The 22,589-nt window shown below is 40.0% G+C and overlaps 1 protein-coding gene across 4 annotated transcripts in view; it reads right to left on the reverse strand.

The window, feature by feature from the left end:
- JAKMIP3 (Janus kinase and microtubule interacting protein 3) overlaps window positions 1-22,589 on the reverse strand; it is a 185,258-nt gene that overhangs the window by 89,201 nt on the left and 73,468 nt on the right. For all 4 annotated transcript variants that reach the window (XM_089669254.1, XM_089669263.1, XM_089669244.1 and 1 more), the window contains 7 exons: window positions 21,314-21,529; window positions 14,685-14,804; window positions 13,135-13,281; window positions 12,080-12,214; window positions 8,056-8,091; window positions 3,921-3,980; window positions 781-906 (listed from right to left, as the gene is read on the reverse strand). In XM_089669254.1, the coding sequence (XP_089525380.1) occupies window positions 781-906; window positions 3,921-3,980; window positions 8,056-8,091; window positions 12,080-12,214; window positions 13,135-13,281; window positions 14,685-14,804; window positions 21,314-21,529 (840 nt within the window). The remainder of the gene's footprint in view (window positions 1-780; window positions 907-3,920; window positions 3,981-8,055; window positions 8,092-12,079; window positions 12,215-13,134; window positions 13,282-14,684; window positions 14,805-21,313; window positions 21,530-22,589) is intronic.

Raw genomic sequence — 22,589 nt, forward strand, 5'->3', positions numbered from 1 at the left:
GGCTATCCAAACTTTCTAAATACATGACCAGCAGCAGAAGTTGAAACTAGAATCTGATTGGTTACTATGTACAGCTGCACCAGATTCCGTGCGCACCAGTTTTAGTAAATCTCCCCCTCTGTATGGCCTGTATTGTTTTTCCAGAACTGTAAGTAGTTTGTAAATTCAACATTCATGTTTAGTAAAAGCACTTTAACATACTACAGGGGGGAGTGAAGGAACGGGTAAGTAAAAGTGCATTTCCCATCCCCTAGACAGAAATGAACAGTTAACCCTTGCAGTGTGGACACAGCCCCCCCCAGCAAACAAAGACTTTTACTTTTACTGCAGTTGGGCGTTAAGACTATCAAATACAATTCTATTTTTTTTTTTTAGTTTTTCTTTGCTGTGTAGTTTTTTACTTTGTAGGCACAATAATGACTATAGCTTCATAGAATTCATGGAGAGGAGTTTAACTATATGTTGGAAAATAACCACCTTCATTTAAAATATATTATTTTAATACCCATGAACTTCTACAATTTCATATATCAGTGGTATAAAAATTCTTGTCAGTATATAATTATGTTACTTCAGACCTTTTAAGGACCCTTTAAGGATACGTACTGACGTCTCTAATTTAACATGAGTATTAGGATGTCCATCTTCAGATCAATTCATCACTACCAAACCAAGCTGATAATTTTACTGGACTCAAATACCAGATTACAAATAGGTAGCATCAAATTGGATGTGCAGGCTCATATCCTATAGCTGGAACAATGAATGAAGATGTGTCACCTCTTCCACGTCTTCGTCTGGCGTGCAGGGGGTACGGTCTGTTCGATCGGTCTGGTAGGATATCGAAGAACCATCAGAATCCAGCGAGGCCTCATCATCATAACCATAGAATGTTTCCACAACTGGCTAATAAAGAAAATATACAAATGAAAAGAATATTAGTTCATATAATTTAAATCTGAACTCCAGTTAAGCAGCTAAATACCCAACTGAGATATCTATATATGCACTGTTATGCCTGCCAAATCATTTTTTATTCTGTTCAGCTTTCAGGCAGGTGCTGGGCCTCTTAGTAGACTATTTAGCAATTACACAATACAGTGTGGATCCCCCTTGGCATGTTATTGGAGAATGAAGGAACAACAGCACACTGATGATATCACCTCCCTGCTCACCCCCCTGTACAAATGCGACAAGTGTGACTGATTGCACTGTGCAAAACAAGAGTACTCCGAATGGCAGAGAGAATAGTGGAGAGATTCCCTCTTCCTCTTCATTGAGTAACTCCACTTTTGTTGAGAAAAGAAAACAATCCCCTCTGTATGATAAATGTACATTGCAGAGATTTTACCAACTTTGTTGCAGCTTCCCACCTGTTTCTACTCTGAAGAAATAGTTGTTTGTTCGACCGTGACCAACGCAGACTGATTCTGAATGGGAACACCTGGTTCATTTTAATCACCCGTTGTACTTTCAGTGTTCTTAAAAGTAATTAACTCTTAGGGAGTATCTTACCAAAAATAAAATTCCTATTGCAGGAGGTGCCTAAAATCTGTCATGTATCTTAGTGCAGACTTCTGGGAAAATCAGTGAGCCAATCGAATCTGCAGCTGCTGTGCGTGGGGCCAAAAATACACCACAACTAAGAGTTGTTTAAAGGGGTAACAACAGATAGATAAAGTTTCACTAAAGGCAAAACTTTTTTTTTAGTTTTGGATAGTGGAGAGGGATTAGAACACCTGCCATTTTAATTGCTGTCTGTGTCCCCATTAGGGAGATTCACCCTCTCTGATTGTCCTGTTTACTGTTTTCATTGAAAGTGAAAGTAGAAGAAAATCCCAAATTTTGGGTTGACACCAGAACAGTAATAGAGGGTAAATCATCCCAAAAAAAAAAATCTGAAGAATATATTTAAAAGAAATTTATTTTTTAAAATATATTCTGCAGATTTTTATAACATATACAAAAGTTATTTTAACATATATTTTTACATATATTTGTAAAGGCATTTCAAAGATGTAGATTTGTATTTTTAAAGACATACCGTATATTTTAAATGTATTTTTTAAAATATTTTTCATATATTTTGTAATAAAAATGCATTTCAACATGAGTATATATATACAGTATATATATATATATATATATATATTTTATAAATATATTGAATATGGCCAAAATTGTAGTATTTCAAATATATGGAAATATATTTGGGAAGAATATTTAAAAAATATATTTCATATATATTTTTCTTCCGTATGGGAAACAGCTCCTGTCAGTTGTGGATGGGATGTATCTGCCGCATAGGATTTTGTGATTCATAAGGTAAATAGATGGCAGTGAGAAGCTTGGAGCAGGAGGCAGGGGATTAAACCCTGAGCACACCTTGCTCCTCACCTGTGGTAAAATTCGTCCTTCCCTGGGTTAATTCGTTAATGATGCAGAGAAAGGCCCCTTTCACACAGGCGTTCTGTTTTTATCATCAGTTCACTCACGTTTTTTCCAAGAAAAAACAGATCAATTCACATCAGTTTTTCATCCATTTTTCAACAGTTTACATTCATTTTTCATCCGTTTTTTTCATTCGTTTACATCCGTATTTCATCCGTTGCCATCCGTTTAAACCTGTTATCATCTGTTTACATCAGTTTTTTGTCCATTTACATCCATTTTTCATCCGTTCCATTTTTTTAATGGAAGAAAAACAGGGTTTTGTTCCATTCAAAAAAACTGATTTTAACGGATGCAGACATTAACGGATGTAAACAGATTATCCTCCATTTACATCCGCTAGTGCATAGAAATACATGGGTGTCCGTTTTTCATCTGTAAAACAGACATACAGAACACCCATGTGAAAAGGGCCAAAGAAGACAAGCAGGCTGCGAGGGCAACATGTCTGCAGGACAGGACTGAAGCCAACCCCTACGAGGTCTATTTACTAGCCAGGATGCTTAACAGCGGTTTGCTGAACCTATGTTTTGGACTCTGATCTTTACCCCTGCATGGGCAATCGGTCTTATGTTGGACTTTTGCTTTATTTTTGCCTTTGAATAAATGTGAGTAGGAAGCCCTTAACCTTACACACTTCTTGGTTGACCTCTCTGCAAGCTCCACTTGAAGCTGAGCCCCTCATTATATACCCTGTGTTGTCTGTTTGCCCTACCTAGTAATTATGGGCTCATATGATGTGGCTGCAGTTTGTAGTGTCATGTCTGATCAATTTCCATGTATTCATTCAGCTTGACCCTATTCGCTAAAGGAAAAGGCAACTTTTTGTTCCAGGTCACACAGTGTCAGTGTCCAGTCCATGCCTTACAATTTCCTCTGTGTTGCATCACAAATGTGGGATTGCTAATGTGATGAAAGATTGTACGGTGATCTGTATGTTAACTGTTCTGCCTACTTGTGTCCGTGTCAGATCGAATTACTATTTAGCTTTCACCTGCAGTGCAGTAAACTGAGAGACCCAGGGATTGTGGGATATGTAGTTTCTTCATGGGAAGTGTCAATTCTCAGGCTACAAACAGAGGTCATTCATCAACCTGTGCAGAGCTATGCTGCATGCCTCATGTTTAGATGCAAACAGAAACTGTGCATACAGGCCAACAAATGCCATCATGAAACTACAGGATCAATGCACATCTTATGCAGATGAAAAACCACAAGGTGCAGGTAGGAAGGTTTATAATGCATTAAACTTTAAATGGCAAACAGCAATTAGATAATAAGATGATGTATGTAATTTATAAGTGACATTTGTGCACAAGGCTAATAAAGCTCTATGGAGGAACAAATTGCTATATTTGTGCTCCATTGCATCTGCTAACCAGTAACAGCCGTTTCCAAGACAGGAAGATTTGTTTTCTATGATTAGTTCTGATCATAAAACTCAGAATAAAAATGGAAAATGCTTTTACCTTGGGGAGTTTTGTCATCTTTTTCCGCTGCTTCCGGAATCTTAAAAGCTTTTCTCGGTCCTGCACATATAAATTAATTGCACAGTGAAGAGAAATTTTCCAGTTTGCATCTGGCATAAGAAAGTTAAAATATGAGCCATGCTGAGTGATGTAAAGACATGAAAAAAATATGGCTAGTAGGCTTCTATTGAGTCAACCAGTTTAATAACTTTTTGCTTTTACACAATACCTAGTCCCCAGTATAATCAGACAGACCGTGGAGGTGATGGAAGACTCCGTTTGCTTAGGAAAGGGCTGGGAACATCTTGTATGCTGTGCGTGTAAAAGGGCAATGTAACTTTAAAACTGTCATTGACGAAGCATCTGACATGCTGTTTAATAGGACCAAGCACAAGGATGCCAAAACTAAATTCCGCTCAGGAAGTAACTAAGGAAAGCTCCTGTTCTCTATGGAAAGTCAGTGAATTTACGACTGGCACATGGCGCAATGCCCATTATGCATCAAAGAGGGGAAGCTGGAAGCTCTTTATTCTGCATCTTGCTTCTAATACTGTTTAGGAAACATTATAAATGATGTGGGTATTATCAAATCCATTTCACACACATTTGTGGTAGAACCATAGCTCCTTGCCCAAAGATCCAGCTCACCTTCTCTCCTTGTCTAAGGGGCAACAGGAAGACTACAGTGGGTGTGGATGAGGACACGTGACCTGCACATCCTTCGATGGTCAGTTAGTTTGTCAGGATACAAGACATCAAGGCCTAAGTGGGATTTAAGCAGGAGCAAGGCCTGGTGCACTACAGTCTTGTTCAGATGTAAACCAAAAACCTTGGCAAGTAGATTACATCTCTATTATGAAAGATCTAAAGCTGGTCATACACTGTGCAAATTTCAGCTGGTTTCTAATGAACCAGATGAAACTGGATCAATTGGTTACTGTGTTGACACCACTCCGCCTGACATCCTTCAATTAAAAAAATTAAAGGAGTTGGCAGGAAAACTATTGATCAAACAATCAAAAAAGCACTGTTTGGGCATTGTGACAATTGGCAGTGTTGCAAAGGGAGATTTGTCCCAGCTTAAAGAGGAATTCCTCCCCCACCCAAAAAAAAATTAAAAGTCAGCAGCAACAAATACTGTAGCTGCTGACTTTTAATATTAAGGCACTTACCTTTCCAGGCATCCAGCAATGTCCTCACCCAAGCCGATTCTTCAGTCGGCCATCGGGTGCTGGTCCATCTTGGTAAGGGAAATAGGCAGTAAAGCCTTGTGGCTTCACAGCCGGTTTCCTACTGCGCAAAGCACGTTGCGCTTTGTGAATGGCCCGCAGCCACCTGTGAAGTGTCCCAGAAGGCTGCAGGGGAAAAAAGGGGGGCTGAACTTCTGGGTCAGTGAGCCTCAAGTTGGAGTGGGTAACTGTCAAAATCAGGTATCCGCTCCCCCCTCCCCCCAAAGGGTGCCAAATGTGGCACAGGAAGGGGGAGGAGGCAGGCAAGCAGAGCTTCCCATTTTGGGTAGAGTTCCGCTTTAAGTTACAGTTGTAACTAAAGTATTGTCATAAAAGCACATAATCCATAGTTTGTATTTAAAATGAACCTGTGGCCAGGTTCATTTGCTATGGACATTCATTTATTTACATATATCAAAAGAAGTAAATGAGCTTTACAACTTTACAGATCAGCTTTACAGCAAGCCCTTACTGACCTCTGTAGCTGCAGACATTTTGGCAGAATTAGGCTTTAAATTTCACAGCAGAAGCACTCAATTTCATAGAGGGGGATTTACTAAAGCTGGTTCACTCAGAATCTGGTGCACCTGTGCATGGTAGCCAATCAGCTTCTAACCTCAGCTTGTTCAGTTAAGCTTTAGCAATAAAACATGTAAGCTGATTGGTTTCAATGCAGAAGTGCATGGGATTCTGAGGGAACCAGCTTTAGTAAATAAACCCCATAGTTACATACAGTAGTTAGGCTGGAAAACACCTAATTCAACCAATAGAAACAAAACAAATGAAAAACCATAATCATGATCTTATACCCACAGTTAATACAGAGGAAGCAGGGTTGGACTGACCATTTGGAAACTCGGGCACTGCTCGAGGGCCCAGGGTCAGTAGGGGGCCCCATGAGATGCCCCTGGTACCTTTTTTTATAGGCTTTTTTGACTTTGGGCAAGGACACAGGGGCCCCATGATCCCCTATTGCCCAGGGGCCTCATGAGTTGTCAGTCTGCCCCTGAGAGGAAAACAAAAAAAAATAAAGCATGATCCAATTTGCTCCAGAGAGTGAAAAATGTTCCTTTCGGATCCCCCAGGAGCTAATTGATACCTTTGCACAAAGGCCTCACCAGAGGCCTTCTGTTAGAGACTCTTGCTGTCCAGACTCATGGTTCAAGGACCTGTTCTCTTCAGGGAGAAGCTTCAATCCACAGTGTTGCAGAACAGACCAACAACCCAGGCAGGCTGGGAGGATGATGGGCATCAATTGTGAGCCACTATGGATTATTTGGGGCAAGACTATCTGCTAGCATCTGAGTTCCCCCTGCTCACCAGTCCCAGAGATCCTGCTCTGTTTAGGGATTAGAAGGCTGCCAATTACTAAAGTGAATGGGAAAGGGTGAGCTGAGCTGTCGAGAGACTGACTTAGACATAAGAATTTTGTGGATGCCCCTTCAGGTAGGAAGGGTAGAATTATTGTTTAGTCTAAGGGGATAAGAAGTAGAGGAATACTTACCATATCCCTCATTCACCTGCAGTGCTGCATTGATAAGGGGACAAAAGGAGAAACTGTCCTGGGCTCCCTGACAGAAGGGCCCCCATGCAAAAATAACATAAAACAATATAAAAAGATGATATAAAATAATAAAAAATAAATGATAATACGATACTATAAAATATATCATAATAAAAAAATTACTTTTTAATTTTAAATGTATCTTGGGAAGTAATATTTTACATGATCTGTAAAAGTTTTTACTCTGGACTGGTATATTGTATCATTTTTAAAAACAAACAGCTCAAGCAAATCACACATAGAACACTTACACTATTGAAATGGAACTTCACCCAAAACGGGAAGTTCCACTTGTTTGTCTCCTCCCCCTTCCACTACCACATTTAGCACTTTTTTTTGGGGGGGGGAGGGGGATTGGGTACCTGTTTTTAACAGGTCCCTACCCGTTTCCACTTCTGGCCAGATGTGCCGAGGCGATCTGAGCCAGATGTTCAGCCCCCCTCCTTCCCCTACAGCCTTCTGGGACACTTCACAGATCCCAGAAGACTGTGTGACCATTGACAAAGCACAGTGTGCTTCGCACATGTACAGTAGGGACCCCACAAGGATTCACTTCTGGTTTCCCTTACTGAAAATGCAGGCACCTGCACCTGAAGCCAATGAAATTATCGGCTTGGGTGAGGACATCACTGGTAAGTGTCCTTATATTGAAAGTCAGCAGCTACAGTATTTGTATGTGCTGACATTTCATTGTTTGGGGGGAGCCTGGAGCTCTGCTTTGAAGAAGGTTGACTATGACTGCATGTGCATGCGTGACCCCGGAATTAGGTTATGTGATGCATTTTAAACACGTGTGACTGTCATTGAGAATGTAAATCAACCTGAAATGTCCTGGACCTCCCAAGGTCTTAATCTAGCTCTATTCCCCTGACAGCTTGCGCTCTCCTCCATTCCTGAGATATGGGTGTGCCCTCAACATCATTATGTACAATGAAAGAGAGTACAGCTGCTACTGCATTGTACATGATGATGTTGTCTAGGGTGCATCTACATGACCAGTGCAGAGGAGTGGCTTTGTGGGACCTGTCAGAAAGAACTTCTGTGGTAGCAAGGAATAAAAATATTTCTGCATATTCCCTACCTCCTAGACTAAATAAGCATTTAACTTTACTTTATCTTACTACACAGAAGCAGAGATACAAAATGCTTATATTTAATGGCTACATGATTTAGCTTTAAACACCTTAGATATTTCTGCTGTGAACTTAGAAGCTGAATTACTCCATAGTGTCTTCAGCTACAGAAGTCAGTACAAGAATCCCCCCAATACAACTGTAACGCTATTAAAAAAATTCTAGATGATGCAACGATAATGACAATGCTTTCTGCCATGAATACTTACAATGACACTCTTCACATATCCTGCGGTTTCCAGTGTCTAGAAAGACAATATAAATCTGATAAAACCAAAATGAAATATCTTTATCTACAAGCATCAGCTGGCTTCCATGTACAGTGTATAAGCACATTATATTGTGTAGATGAGGACACATCCACTGACTGCTAAACTATTCTGATACCAGTGAAGAACAGCTAAGAACATTAAGGCACTTGTAGGGATATATATTTTAATAATGGAAACCTATAATGGACCAGGGATTAAAGGTTACTCTGTGGCTGTAGGTCTGGTAAGGTTGTCCATATAAAATGTAGCATATTCAAGTGATTCAATTAATCTTGGCAAAGTTTACGATCATTTTGAGAAGCAATACCAAAAAGGCACAAAGAGGCACGGGAAGTGTTTATTACTGCTTGTAGAGGTATTACGTATTAAAGATTTAAGTCATCTCCATTTTCTATATCATAAAATGGAAAAAATCCTTTTCACAGCATGTGGCAGGCAAGTGAGGATTGCCCAAGACCGGGAGGTCATGATTAGTTTGGCAATGCAATGTTCTCACATCTCACCAGAAGGAAAGAAAATATTATCAAAACACACCGCTGGAAAGAAGGACCAACTCCTGACAGTAGCTTATATTTCCTGGCTATTGTTCTATAAGCTCAATTTTCTGACTAAATCTTTTTCCAGTTTGTTAGAAAAGACCCTGAGACACTACCCAGAAAAGCTATAGAAGAACACTGGCTTCATAGTTACTCCAATGTTCTTATCAACATTATCTGCTGCTCCATCTGCTCCAGAGGTCATATTTAGCCCTATGTCATACTATGATATGAATCTTTCTTCTGTGATTTGAAATGGACTAAAAACTTCACAATGCAGCTACAAGTTGTTGTTGAGTCATGGTCAGATACATCAACTAACAGATGTCGCTGCTAAAGCTGATGATTTCAAGGTAGAGAGTCTATAGGCTGTTTCACACTGGTGGCCATTGGAGGTAATAAAAATAGGTGGCTGACCTGATTTTACTGCCTCCTCGGCCAACCACTGGGATTCTAGCATTATAGACTAATAGGGCTGTACATATGCCACGGTCTAGATGCTTTGCTTCATGGCAATTTTAACTGAGGCTGCAGGGTTGGACAGGTGGCACCGCCTGTCAAACTTGCCCATTGAGAATAATAGGGCTGCACCGTCATTGCGAGCCAAATGCTGGGCATGGTCCCACAATGTAAACTGCCATTTGAAAAAAGTTAAAAAAGCAGATGGATCACTTTTCAGAGAGCAGTAAGCATTAGCAAGAGCCCTCAACACTCAGTACAGATCAGTGAAATCATTGCAACACAGACCTTTCATTGATTGCAATTAAAACTGAAGTTTGGTGAAATATTTTTTTCTTTAAATCAGCAGCAAGGATGGTATTTACAATGAATGAAAGTGTGCTGGTGGCTGCTATGTTTGTTGAAATCTTTATTCCTCTGCCCCACCCCGCTAAACCCCTGCAGCTGTGGTTTTCTGGTGTTGCAGGGGGGTTAGTACAAGCAGTTGGACTTGTCTCAGGCAACCATCAAATATGCCAACCATGCCCACCCTTTCTGGACCCGGACCCAATCGTAAAAGCCGTACTATCGCTTCCCGCAATGAAAAGCACTTTACCAATGGAGAATGGGCGGATGAATGAAAGGTTCATCTCCTTCATTCATAAATATGATAGTACAGCTTTTATGAATGGAAGGGCATAGTCAGCAATTTTGACAATTGAATGTCCAGCAGCTTGTATTAACCCCCCACAGCTCTAAAACATCTCAGTTATGGGGGTATGATAAGGAGAAGAAGAAATAAGATTTCAATGAACATAGCAGCCATCAACACAGGAGACTCTTTCATTGTACAGTAAGTACTGTCCCTTGTACTGAGTTAAAAAAATATTTAAGCTAAACGTAGGCTTTCAGTCCCAAGAAACTTTGAAGTAATTTAATAAACACAAAGTCCACTTCTGTGTCTTCTTTCCATTTTAAACTTCCCGATTAAGCCCATGCACATTCCAATATGTTTTGTCTTTATCAACGTCTTCCAAGAAAGAAGAAAGAAGTCAGTAAGGACGAAACATATTAGGATGTGGATGGGTGTAAACAGGAAGTGAAGCAGCGGACGTGACGTGACCGGAAGTGATGTCAGAGTAGTGGCTGAGTATAGTGTTGAGATCCCAGCGGCTTTCTGAGTTTACTGATTCACTGTACATACAGCGGCCATATGAATGATGTCATATGTGATATGCTAAGTTTCAAGAATTTGTCTGGTGAGCCTCCTTTTATATGGAATAAAATTTAACGTTTTGGATTGTATTACACTATTACATGTCATGAGCCTATCATCACACTGAAAGCGGAGTTCAGAAGGAGAGGTGATTTTTGAGGAGAAGCAACACTGGTCTGGATGCCGTTCTAAAGCACTTTTGCCTGTCTGGTGAATTACACTGGATTGGGGTGATTGGAGGTAGTCATTGAAGGCACCATTGGTAATATAGGTTAAAGTCTAGGTTCCCACTGATGCGGTGTCGGATTCACAGCATTCCTGAGCGTTTCCCACACCACAGCACAATCACATTCCATTCATGCGAACTGCTGCGGGTGTCAATGTTAAGTTAACGACACTCAAAAAATAAAAGGTTCGCAAAAGGCAGGGCAAATAGCTGAATGGAAACGCATGGGTATGAACACATAGTAGTGCAATTGGCTGAATTGAATCGCATGGGTATGAAAACCCATGAGATCCAATTCCAGTATGGTGAAAAAAGGCACATGAACCCTTTTCATGCAGGTGTACTGCAATTTGAACCATACAAAATGAATTGACTGAAATCGCACTGCAAAGAATCACATGTGATTTTAACAGGAATGCAGTGCAATTCCTGTTCATATCCCATGCGGTTCCCTGCACTGCATCAGTGTGAACCTAGACTGAAGTGGAAAGAAGACACAGAAGTGGACAAAGTTTCTTGGAACTGAATGCACTGGACTCTTATGCTTTGTTTTAAAAATATTTTTTTTCATTTTAAGCACAGTGGATATTATTTTTACATATATTTTATAGCTTTTTTTTCATGTATTTGTTTATATGCTTTTCATAACCAGTGATTTGAGCACTTTATTGTTCGATTACTTTATGATACACTCACCGCCACTTTATTAGGTGCAATTGCTTGGTAACACAAATTGCTAATTAGCCAATCACATGACAGCAACGCAATGCATTTAGGCATCTAGACGTGGTGAAGATGACATGCTGAAGTTCAAACCGAGCATCAGAATGGGGAAGAAAGAGGATTTAAATTACTTTGACTGTGGCATGGTTGTTTGTGCCAGACGGACTGGTCTGAGTATTTCAAAAACTGCTGATCTACTGGAATTTTCATGCTGATTAGCAATTTATGTTACCATGCAGCTGAACAGGTGTACCTAATAAAGTGGCCAGTGAATGTATATATGATATCTATATATATTGTTGCTCACATAAATTTAGGCTTTAAAGCTTTTCAGGAAACATAAATGCTAAGGAAACTAATTTTGAAGTTGCAAGAAGATCACTTGAATGACACAGCCCATAAAATTCTATGTCTCACAATTAAAGAGAACCTGTGCTTGTTCCTGCAGGGCAAAGCAACCGCTTCAATGCTGGCTCCACCAGCAGCACCTATACTCACTTTATCCTTAGCTTCCCTGCTCCTCATTGTAGCTATCAGGAATGAATAGGAAAACCCTTGTGCAAGCTCTCTAGCATGATTTGGAGATCACACGTGGCTGAGCACTCACTCCCTGTCACCATGTGAAATGCTGGAGGCCTGAACAGCCAATCACCAAGCAACTTTGCTGTCTGGGAGTAAGTTACATGCTCCCTCATACCCAGAAGTACTGGGCAGAGGTTGAATGGAGAGGAGACGCACATTAAATGTACAGGTGTGAATGGGGCCTTAGACAGGCTAGCTATAAGTCATGCATATAGAGGAGTAAAATGAAACATGTCTTACTTTAGAAAGTTCATCAATAAATATTTGTTGTTCATTGATCTGCAGTCTCAGAAAATCGATCTCACTTTCTTCTCGACTTTGGTCTAGGTCATTCAGAGAACTTGGTCTTCTTTTATCTCTCCCAACTTTTTGTCTCTGAAACACCACATTTTGAAAATGTTCAAAACAAGTTTTTAAAAAGCTGGTGCTTAAGAAAGATCTGTCACAAACAAAAAGGCATTTCCAACTGAGAATATGATATACAAATAAGTAGGCAGTTTTCATCTTCATTGAAAACCATGTCAGACCAACCAACACATCTGGAAATATGGGTAGCTGAACTTGTACGTCAGTCTAATATTTTTCTGTAAAAATCAAGGATTCCCTGTCAAGTATTAACAAGAGTCTGTCAGATCGCCCATTACATTAAAGAACCGATAGGGAGGCTCAGAACATGAGCGGGGGCCAGTGTTGAGTTTTGAAGGAAAAATTGAGATTTGCCGGTGCTAACATCTTTACCATGTCATTTTTGCGAATATGAGATGTTCAGCCATCTTGATTAACAGATGTTGCACATCGCACATTGATCTCCACATGCACAGCTCAGTGTACATTGTTTAAAGGATTGTGAAAAGACAGGTAAGAATCCTTTACTGCAGAAGAAACATAATATGTCTCTAGTGCAATAAAAGCCTACCTGATTGCAAATTTAAATTAAAATGAACATTAATATTAATTAATACATAGTGCATTTGTCCATCCATCTGAAAAATTGCACCTTACTTACTGCATTGTGTAACATAAATTATGTAAGAAAATAGTAAGAAATATGGAGGCTGTTACTACAGGTCTTTTTATAAAAATTCTAGTTGCCTGCTTTTATATGGAGTTAAAAATTCAGTGGCACCCGGAAAAAGCATGCTAAAAATGAAAGTCAGAGACACAGCAGACTTCCTATCTCTATACTTGTTCTGATTGAAGTATTGAAGCCATAGAATCAGTATGAGAGCCAGGGAGCTAGAATTGTTAAAAGGAGCAGCCATGACAGATGCTGATAGTATTGAAACAGCTCTCACCATTTCTATGTTCTCCTGGGTTAGAAACTTTAACTTGTTTTCCATACGCCGCAAGGAATGGGACATTTCTTCATTTTTGCGACTGAGACGCTTGTTTTTGTCTAGAATAGGCTTATACTGACTTTCTGCTTCTCTCAGACGTTTTAACTGCAACACAAGAGCACATCATTATGACATTCTATCCTACCAATAAAATGGATACAATAGACAAAAAGAAATATATAAAAACACTATAAAATATAATGTCAAAAATGGATGTGTCCGACAAGTCAACAATTCAGGACCCAGGTATGCACTAGTTCTTGGTACTATGGGTAACCTCATTGTTATGGATTGTGTTTAACCTAGAAATCTCTAAATTAGGCCAAAACTCAGAAACTAAAGATTTGCTGTGCTATATGCTGTGAATATCTGATAATTATGCCTAAGCAGTGCCCTGAAAAATGTATCTGACAGTAGCAGATCACTTCCTGTGTCTTGATCATATCTGTATATCTGAAGTGTAAACTCATCTATAGCCATGGAAGACTCTGGAAGAGAGGAACTATATGTGGCAGAGCAGTATAGGGCATATCCACTGATAAAGACCATTATAAAAGTCACAGGTGTGTCTGTATCACAAGGTACAGGGTGGGTAATCAATGCAGCAGAGCAGGAGGACCCCAACAGTTTAGCGGCTCCTCCAGGGATAGCTCCATGCATCTAGAACACATCTAAGGCATTGCTGCCTCTCACTGATTCAGAGTGAGACTTAGCAGTTACTGTGCTGTTCACTATTCTCCTTGCTGGAGAGAAGGAGAGGGAGCTGTACCTGAGGACCTGCAAGGATATCCCTGCTGCTGATTGAACCAGTCTGTGCTTTCTGCACCTTTCCTACTTCTTCTTCAATGTTTCCACCAGTCATCAGGAAAGCAGCTATTGCATGAGGAAGCAAATCCCTGCTTCTTTAACAAGTTGACCCCTTCCACACAAAGCCACAGTATGGAGCAAAGCATGGGAAGTCAGTAATGGGGCAAAGATCAGCAGCAGAGAAACTACATTAAATACTGGTCGTTCTTTTTACTCTTTTGCTCTCCTTGCCTGAACAGCTTCCACAGTTTAGGTTCTCTTAACTCCAGCATTGATTTTGTTGTGCGTATCAGTTACAGAATATGGTTCTTACACCTTGTTTAATAATGCTATGTAATAGGAGCTGTCTCTTTCTGTTAGTTACTGTGCATATATAAAAAGGAATAATGTTTTTCACTATATGTTTCAGTAAAGGAGACCCTGCACAACCGAAAAACATTGCATCTTCATAATATGGTGACTTTTTCAATAAAGTGTTTCTTAGGGCGTAATAGAAGGTGGTTGGTGACAGATATTATTTAAATATTCAAACTTGGCATATCTGTTGATTGTTGGTCTACAAAATAAGAGCAAAGCTAAACTCCTAGTACCCTAATATTTAGTAGTTTAAAGGGGCTTAATATATAAGGCATTGATAGGTCTAAAATGCTAATATTTACTGCTAAATTCAGTTGATGCATCCTGTTAAGAGACAGACTTACCAGTTCGTTCCTCTCTTCAGACAGTAGAGCATTGCGGTCCTCTAGTTTTCGGATAATTGCACTTAACTCAGCAATCTTAAGCTGGAAGCGACGAGCATCCTTTTCATCCAACTGCTGTTCCTGAAACAAAGACCCACTGCAAATAACTGAACACGTGATTAATGTGGCAACAAAGCCAAAGACTGCGAAAACGCATTGGCACACCCAACCAAGAACCAGACATGTGACACATATGGAACAGGGGGCATCAAGGAGGGGGAAATGTATGTTCATGAAAGCACAAAGAAGCCACAGACATCAAATGAACAAACTACTAGAATCACTGACATCTATAAAGCTTTCTCATCCTACCTAAACTACAAATTACATTTCAACCACAGTACTCACCCAAAGGCTTTTCTATTCTGCAACAGCAAAATTATATTCTTGATTAAATACAGCTGCCTTTAAAGACAACTGACTCCCTACAGCATAAAGCCAGCTACCTATTCTGGCTCCGTATTGTCACATACAGATTGATGATTGTTTGCCCTCTTTAACCAAAGAACTGTCGCTCTAGAATTGGTCCCAATTTCATCATCATTATACAACTGGTGCAGGAGAGACTTTGGGCTAACAACCCTCAGAAGTAGGTTGTACAGATCAGCTATGCAAATAAAAAAAAAAGCCATGATGGAAGCTGCAAAATGCCTTGTTGCGAACCCAGACTGGGTTTTTTTCTTTTTTTCAAACTCGCAAATAAAGTTACAAGGCACACAACACTGAAGCAGAGAAGCAACGCTTGAGTGATCTGTTAGTACGGAAGATGGATTCCACTTTCAATAAGCAGTAATAAAAAAGCAGGATTTCAAGAACAGTTGGAGGGGAATGATCAAATAAACATATGAATATAGAAAGTAGCAGCATCACACAGATGAGCTGGCTTCTAAACTGGCATCACTTCTGGGAGTCAGGCAGGGGCAGCCTTCAACATGAGATGGCAGCTGTCCTGACAGGTCCTGTTAAAATCAAGGGAAGTTTACCTTAAGTAAAATCTATCATTGGTGTCCTCCCCCACCAAAACAATGTAAACAATAGACATTAAACTGATGAAAAATAAGAATATGAAAACTCTATACAACAGAATGTCAAACATAGATGTCTACTCTATATAAGCAAGTCCAAACCAAGTATGCACAAGTTACTGTCTGGGCATGGAAATGTAAGCCATTGATGCTACCTCATTGACAAGGATTGTGTTTAACTCATCTCAAGAGTTGATCTGAACTCAAAAAGTGAACATTTGCTTTTCAGTGGACAGCACAACATTCTGAGTGAATTGTCTATTATATTACAAAAGGAGAAAGTTACAAAGTTACTTTAAAGCATGTATACTCAACCTGTGGCCCTCCAGCTGTTGCAGAACTAAAAGTCCAATCATACCTCTGTCTTTTGGAGTCATGCTTGTAAGGTCAGCCTTGAAATGCATCATGGGACTTGTAGTTCCACAACAGCTGGAGGTCCACATGTTGAGTATGCATACTCGAAAGTATATATAAACTATATACTGTATGTATCACCCTTCAAGATAGGCTGGTCAAAAGGGTGACCAGCAGGAGGCTGAGGGCTGCATAAATAGTCGGGGGGCCTAAAATAGCAGGGTCCGAGGCCTGATGGAGAGAGACCCAGCCTGTCCTCTTGGACTATCCATTTGGAGACTGCAAATGGTTCAACACGGTTCCAGTTCCGGAAGAGCTGGGGGAAAATTTCTGAAGCTATAGGAACAGTTTTGAGTAAAGTCTACCAAAGATCTGGCCAGGAGGCTCACAGTATAGGGTCTGGATGATACTAGAAAAAGGCATCCATGTACAATATAAAGGGACACAGTAAGGCAAGGCCTGAAATAGATCCTGGAGAGACTGTTGCTGTTTTGTCCTCTGATGAAAGACACTGTTCCAGACTTTGCTGGCTCAAAGCTGTTTACAGTGTGGGATACCCCTTAAGCTGTATGCCCACCTCCTCTCACCATAAAGATCTACTTGTAAGAAATTAGTTCTATTAGAGAGTGTCCTCAGTTAAAGTTGCACTAGTTCTGGCTCACCCCATTCCCTATCCCAGTTCTTCAACCAATAAAACAGAAAAAAAGAAACTTCTGCCTGCTAATTGTGTGGCGAAACTGCTGTGTGCCTGGCTGCCATGTAACCATTGGGGAATAGAACCTGGAAGAAACAGCGGGACAAGCTTGGGGTGTGCATTACATAAATATACATATATGTATATGCTTCATGGGCAGCACAGTGGCTAAATGGTTAGCACTTCCGTCTGGCAGTACTAGGGTCATTGGTTCAAATCCCAACCACGGTACCACCTGCCTAGAGTTTGCATGTTCTCCCTGTGCCTGCGTGGGTTTCCTCCGGGTACTCCTATTTCCTCCCACACTCCAAAGACATGCTGATAGGTAAATTGGCTCCTGTCTAAATTGGCCCTAGTATGTGTATGTATGAATGTGAGTTAGGGACCTTAGATTGTACGCCCCTTGGGGGTTAGGGACTGTTGTAAATGTACAATATATATGTAAAGTGTGTAAACTGACAGCGCTATATAAGTACCTGAAATAAATAAAATTATTATCTCAAAAATTGTGCAAAAAAAAGAGGCCTTACATTTCCCTTCCTGGAAAACAGTGAATCCTAATGTCACACTCTTGAAGATCTACAGTGGCTGAAAAATCTTCAACATCTAGGTGTGCTTGGAAGAGTCACAGAGACTCTTCCAAGAGTGTTGGAATGCTGGTTATCCCCTCTGTGCTCTGTGGTTCAACGCACTGGCCTCATGTCATTAAAGAACACGGTAGTACCTTTCAGGCCAACAGAAAAAATCAAAATCACAGAGGGGATTCAGGGAACCAGGCAGCCAACACACTCAAGAGTGTTTGAAGAATCTCCAGCTGCGTAGACCTTCAGCAGATTGAGGTCAAAATTTGCTGCCTACTGGAGAGGTACATATTAGATCCCTTCTTTTACAAGGGATATTATTTAGACATTTAGGGGTTAAACATGTTCACTTTGTCCTGCATTATTGTGGCAATATAATAGAATATAATAACAAATTCACTCTGGGTAGCAGTGTCCAGCTGCACAGTATTGTGGAGAAAACTACATCCTTCTGCTTTGATGCTTCTCCCTTCCCAGAATCCCATATCAACCTTTCCTTTTCCTCAATGTCTGCTCCATTCAATTGCCTGGAGCTAGAAAAATACAGAGTAGCCCCAGGTACAGGAGAGCATGTAACTCCCTCCCAGGGGCGGACTGACAACTCATGGGGCCCCCGGGCAATAGGGGATCATGGGGCCGCTGTGCCTTTGCTCACACTCAAAGCATACCCAAAAATCCTATAAAAAGGTACCAGGGGCATTTCATGGGGCCCCCTACTGACCCCGGGCCCTCGGGCAGTGCCCGAGTGTTCGAATGGTCAGTCCGCCCCTGCTCCCTCCCCTTTCTCTTATATACTGTAAGTGCTAGTATTTGGTAATGGTCCAGTACTGTCACATAGTGAGTCCACAGGTCTGCGTAAGCTCTGACTAAAGCAACTTGAAGCTTGCATCAAGCTTCCTTTCCTTATTCCCAGCAGCTGAATGGAGCAGTGGGAGAGTAAAGGAGAATATGTGCTGCTGGGTAGGGAGGGCGTCAAAGTCAACATGGTGCTGTGCCCTTCATAGGTACAGGTGTGCTTGAAGGTTCCAGCTGGTTTTACACTTCTGATTACCTGGCAACAGTTGCATGTATTAAAAAAAGTAAAGCTGAATATTATTTAATCTACTATTTTTTTAAAAAAAAATATGAACAATAGAAAATGGAATCCACAAAACTCCCTTAAGAAAAATGTTACAAAGCATGTACACGACATGGTATGCACAAAGCAAGCGGAGCCAAATTTATAGCATCAGGAAGCCAAAGCATTGCATCTTCGAATATACCAAATCAATGTTTCAAGTAGACACATTTGTATCTTCAAACTGAATAATGTAAGAGAAGAATGTGTCTTTGTAAGCATATTTCCTATAAGATATTTTGCTGTAATTCTAAGCAAATATAGAAGATGAAGTCTGTACTTTGCATTAAAGCAGCTGACATTAGACTGCTATTAAAACATGATTTAAGAAAACACTACGTAAATGAAATTCTGCATCCATATGTTTATAAAAGGATGCTGCTTGTTTTTGATTTTGTTAACATCATGATCTCTTATGATTCATGAAAATGGAAGAGTGAATAAGCATCATAATTGGAAGAATATATATATATACAGTATATATAGTATGTAGTTGTGCTCTAATGTTTGCATACCCTGGCAGAAACCATACAAATTCTGGCATTGATATTGAAAATATGGCTGATCATGCCACAAAACTGTCTTTTATTTAAGGATGGTGATCATATGAAGCCATTTTGTTGTCACATACTTGTTTGGCTCCTTTATAAATCATAATGATAACAGAAATCATTCAAATGGCCCTGATCACAAGTTTCCATCCCCTGGAATGTTTGGCCTTGGTACAGACACACAAGGTGATACACACAGGTTACAATGGCAATTAAAGGATAGTTTCTCATGTGGATGCACAGGCTTCTTTCTGACAACCTGACCAACTGGCTCATTTTTGTTTAGGTATCATCATATTTTGCTCCTTCAAAACAACCACACCGTCTTTTCCCAGTGAAGCCTGTATTTCTGCTAAGGTTACCTGTGGGTTTTTCTTTGCGTCCCGAACAATTCTTCTGGCAGTTGTGGCTGCAATCTTTCTTGGGCTACCTAACCTTGGCTTGGTATCGAGAGATCCCTGAATTTTTAACTTAGAAAGTCATTGAACAGTACTGACTGGCATATTCAGCGATTTGAATATCTTTTTATATCCTTTTCCATCTTTATAAAGTTCCATTACCTTGTTACGCAGATCTTTTGACAGTTCCTTTCTGCTCTCCATGGCTCAGTATCTAGCCTGCTCAGTGCATCCATGTGAGAGCTAATAAATTCATTGACTATTTATATATAGACACCTATTGCAATTTAAATACCCGCAGATGTGGGAAATTGAACTTTTTATTTGCCATTCTAACCTGTGTGTGTCACATTGTGTGTCTGTACCAAGGCCAAACTTTCCAGGGTATGTAAACTTTTTATCAGGGCCATTTGGGTGATTTCTGTTATCATTATGATTTAAAAAAGGGATACCTGTTTCAATGAAACTATATTCTCTGTCTTTGGAGAGATGTCCTCTTAATTTATCCATGTCTCTAGAACAGGATGTGAAGGTAAATCTCCCTGATGGAATGTACACTTCCTACTTTATCCAAAACTAACAACACAGTTACGGCTATAAAAATTCTTTAAATTCAACCTGGCTAGGCTTAACACTTTCCAGCTACCAAGAACATGTATAAAGATCAGAAAAGTTGAAGAAAGGTCACCTTTACCTATCTATATGCTTGTTCCAGGCTAGCATTTTCAGAAGAAGAGGTCACCAATGGCAGCCTCTGAGTTTCTCAAATGATTGGCTTCCTTTTCTCATATTAGATTTGATCATATGATATATGTAATTCACTAAGGGCTCCTAGTCAGGAGTGTTGCGGCATCCTGCTACTTTCTTATTGGATATAGCAGTATTTTTGTCATCTTTCGTCCACATTTCCTTCTAAGGTTAATGGGATGCACTGAAGACATTGAATCAGAGGTGACCCACTACTGTCACTATGGAAATCAATAGTCTCTATGGCTAAATATTTAAAGTGTGATAAACAATGACAAATTCAGATGAAAGTGGCCACTGTCATTAAACAATTTGAGCATAAGTTCTGAGATAAGTATCTGACATAAACTTCCATTTTACAATTATAGGAATGCAGTAATATGGTTATGCCACAATGCTGTAAGAAACCAGCCATGTCTCTTCTTACCTATTCCAGCGGTGCTCAAAGCCTGCACTGGAGGCTACCACAGCCCAACTACCAGGGCAGTGTACACGTGCAGCTTCAGGCACCTTGGAACTGCCAATGGCTTCAGCAGTTGGACTGTAGCCGCTTCCAGCACTTACTTATAAGCATAACTGAGCAGGTGGAAAAGATATTGTCAGATTTCCTTTAAAGGAGAACTCCAGCTCAGACTTTTTTCAGTTTTGGATACAGTGGAGGGGGGGTGGAGTTTAGAACCTATTTAATTTTTTAGAATGTTCTGGTCTGCTGAAGGTGGCAGAAAATGAGCGGAAATCTCTTCAATGGGGACACAGGAATTAAATCACCTTAGTAATGTGGGGACATTTAATGTCCCCATTAGAAATGGTCACCCAATAGAAATTTAGAAGAGTTCCACTTTAAGGGCAATGGGCGCATTCATTTAGATATCAAATTTCAGCAGCTTCATGTGTGTAGTGAAACAATAGAAGGCTTCCCTGCTGAAGACAGTCATTTTCAAGTTCTGCAGGAACACATATACTCAGGAAAAAAAATATGCCTCCTATGATATTTTAAAATTCAAAAATACATATTTTGTAAGAAAATGTGCTCTATGCTACACAAAACAGCAAGATAGCAAGAAACTTTAGGGTGAAAAATTGTTAAAAGGACGATTTATTAGCCAGCGAGCAGAATCCTTACAGGGCTCCCCGAATGATCAGAAGCTTCTCCTGCACCACTTGCAAAAGGAAGTTCTCTCTTTGGGCTACCCAGATGACGGTCAGATTCTTTGAACTGGGTAAGCTGCTCATCTAGAGCCTCTTTTTGGAGCTGAAGTCTTTGGGTTTGGCCGGCTTGCACACCTAACTCTTTCTCCAGCATGTAGACTGCTCTGTCTTTAAATTTAATTTCATCCATCTACAAGGAGAACAGAAGAAACATCACTTACATGCAGCACAACTTGCTGGACTCATCTAGTGGTCTTTGAGGACCATATTACCATGAAAAAAATTGTATATGACATCCTAAATTAAATAATATCTAGAACTTCAAATGTGCCATTTTACTGATGCTGGATGACCAACATAAAAGGATAAAGTCTGACAAAAATGGAAACAATTTAAACTTGGTAGTATCGTACCCATAAGGAAACATTGATGACCACACAGATGTAGGATTGGTTGAGCACATTTACAGAAGAAGAGACAAATAGTGGAGATGTTCTTAAAAACAACCAGACTTTCAACATTTTTCAGTATAGAATTTAAAATGAAAAGCATTAACACATTGGTTCTAACACAACTCCTTTTCCTTTTGTGTTCAATATTTATAAATTAGCCACTTGGGGTAGTGGCCAAATGTATTTCTTATAGTGCCATACATATCAAAAACATTGAAAGACCCTGATCTAAAGAGTTTTCTTTGCCTTCCAAGTTTTTGATTTAGCTGCTTGCCCTTTGGTTTTCAGGTGCCTTTTCACAAATCTGGACCATCTGTTAGAAAATGGAGATACCTCTAGGTAGGCCTGCTTTCAAAGTTTTTAGTGCTTAATACAGGTTCCCAGTGTCATACTTTCATTTCTCAGAATAGGAAAATGTGACATAGAAACACCAGGACCTAGTTTGCAGACTATACATATGCCTTACACGTAAGCATTTATCATTTGTTAGAAACAGATTTAAAGCTGAAGTTTAGCTAGAAAAAAATCCTTACAGCTTTGGTCACATTACTTAGCTGTAATGAAGTATAAACCACGTTGTACAGGAAGCTGGATCCTGGAGATATCTTCTGTACAGGGAGGCCGGTCCTCTTCCTGTCTCTGAACTTCCAGCACGGCAATGGTTGACAGCTTCGTGGCTTCAGGCAGAACAACAGTACAAATGGTCTGATGGGGCCACCTCCTTATTCCTACTCCTCAGTTGAGAAAAGGTCTTTCATTAGCTACACTGCTTGTAACACGATCTGTGAATGGCAGAGA

This window comes from Staurois parvus, unplaced genomic scaffold, assembly GCF_062004578.1.
Source record: "Staurois parvus isolate SC_StPar_1 unplaced genomic scaffold, SC_StPar_1.0 ptg000009l, whole genome shotgun sequence".
NCBI lineage: Eukaryota > Metazoa > Chordata > Amphibia > Anura > Ranidae > Staurois > Staurois parvus.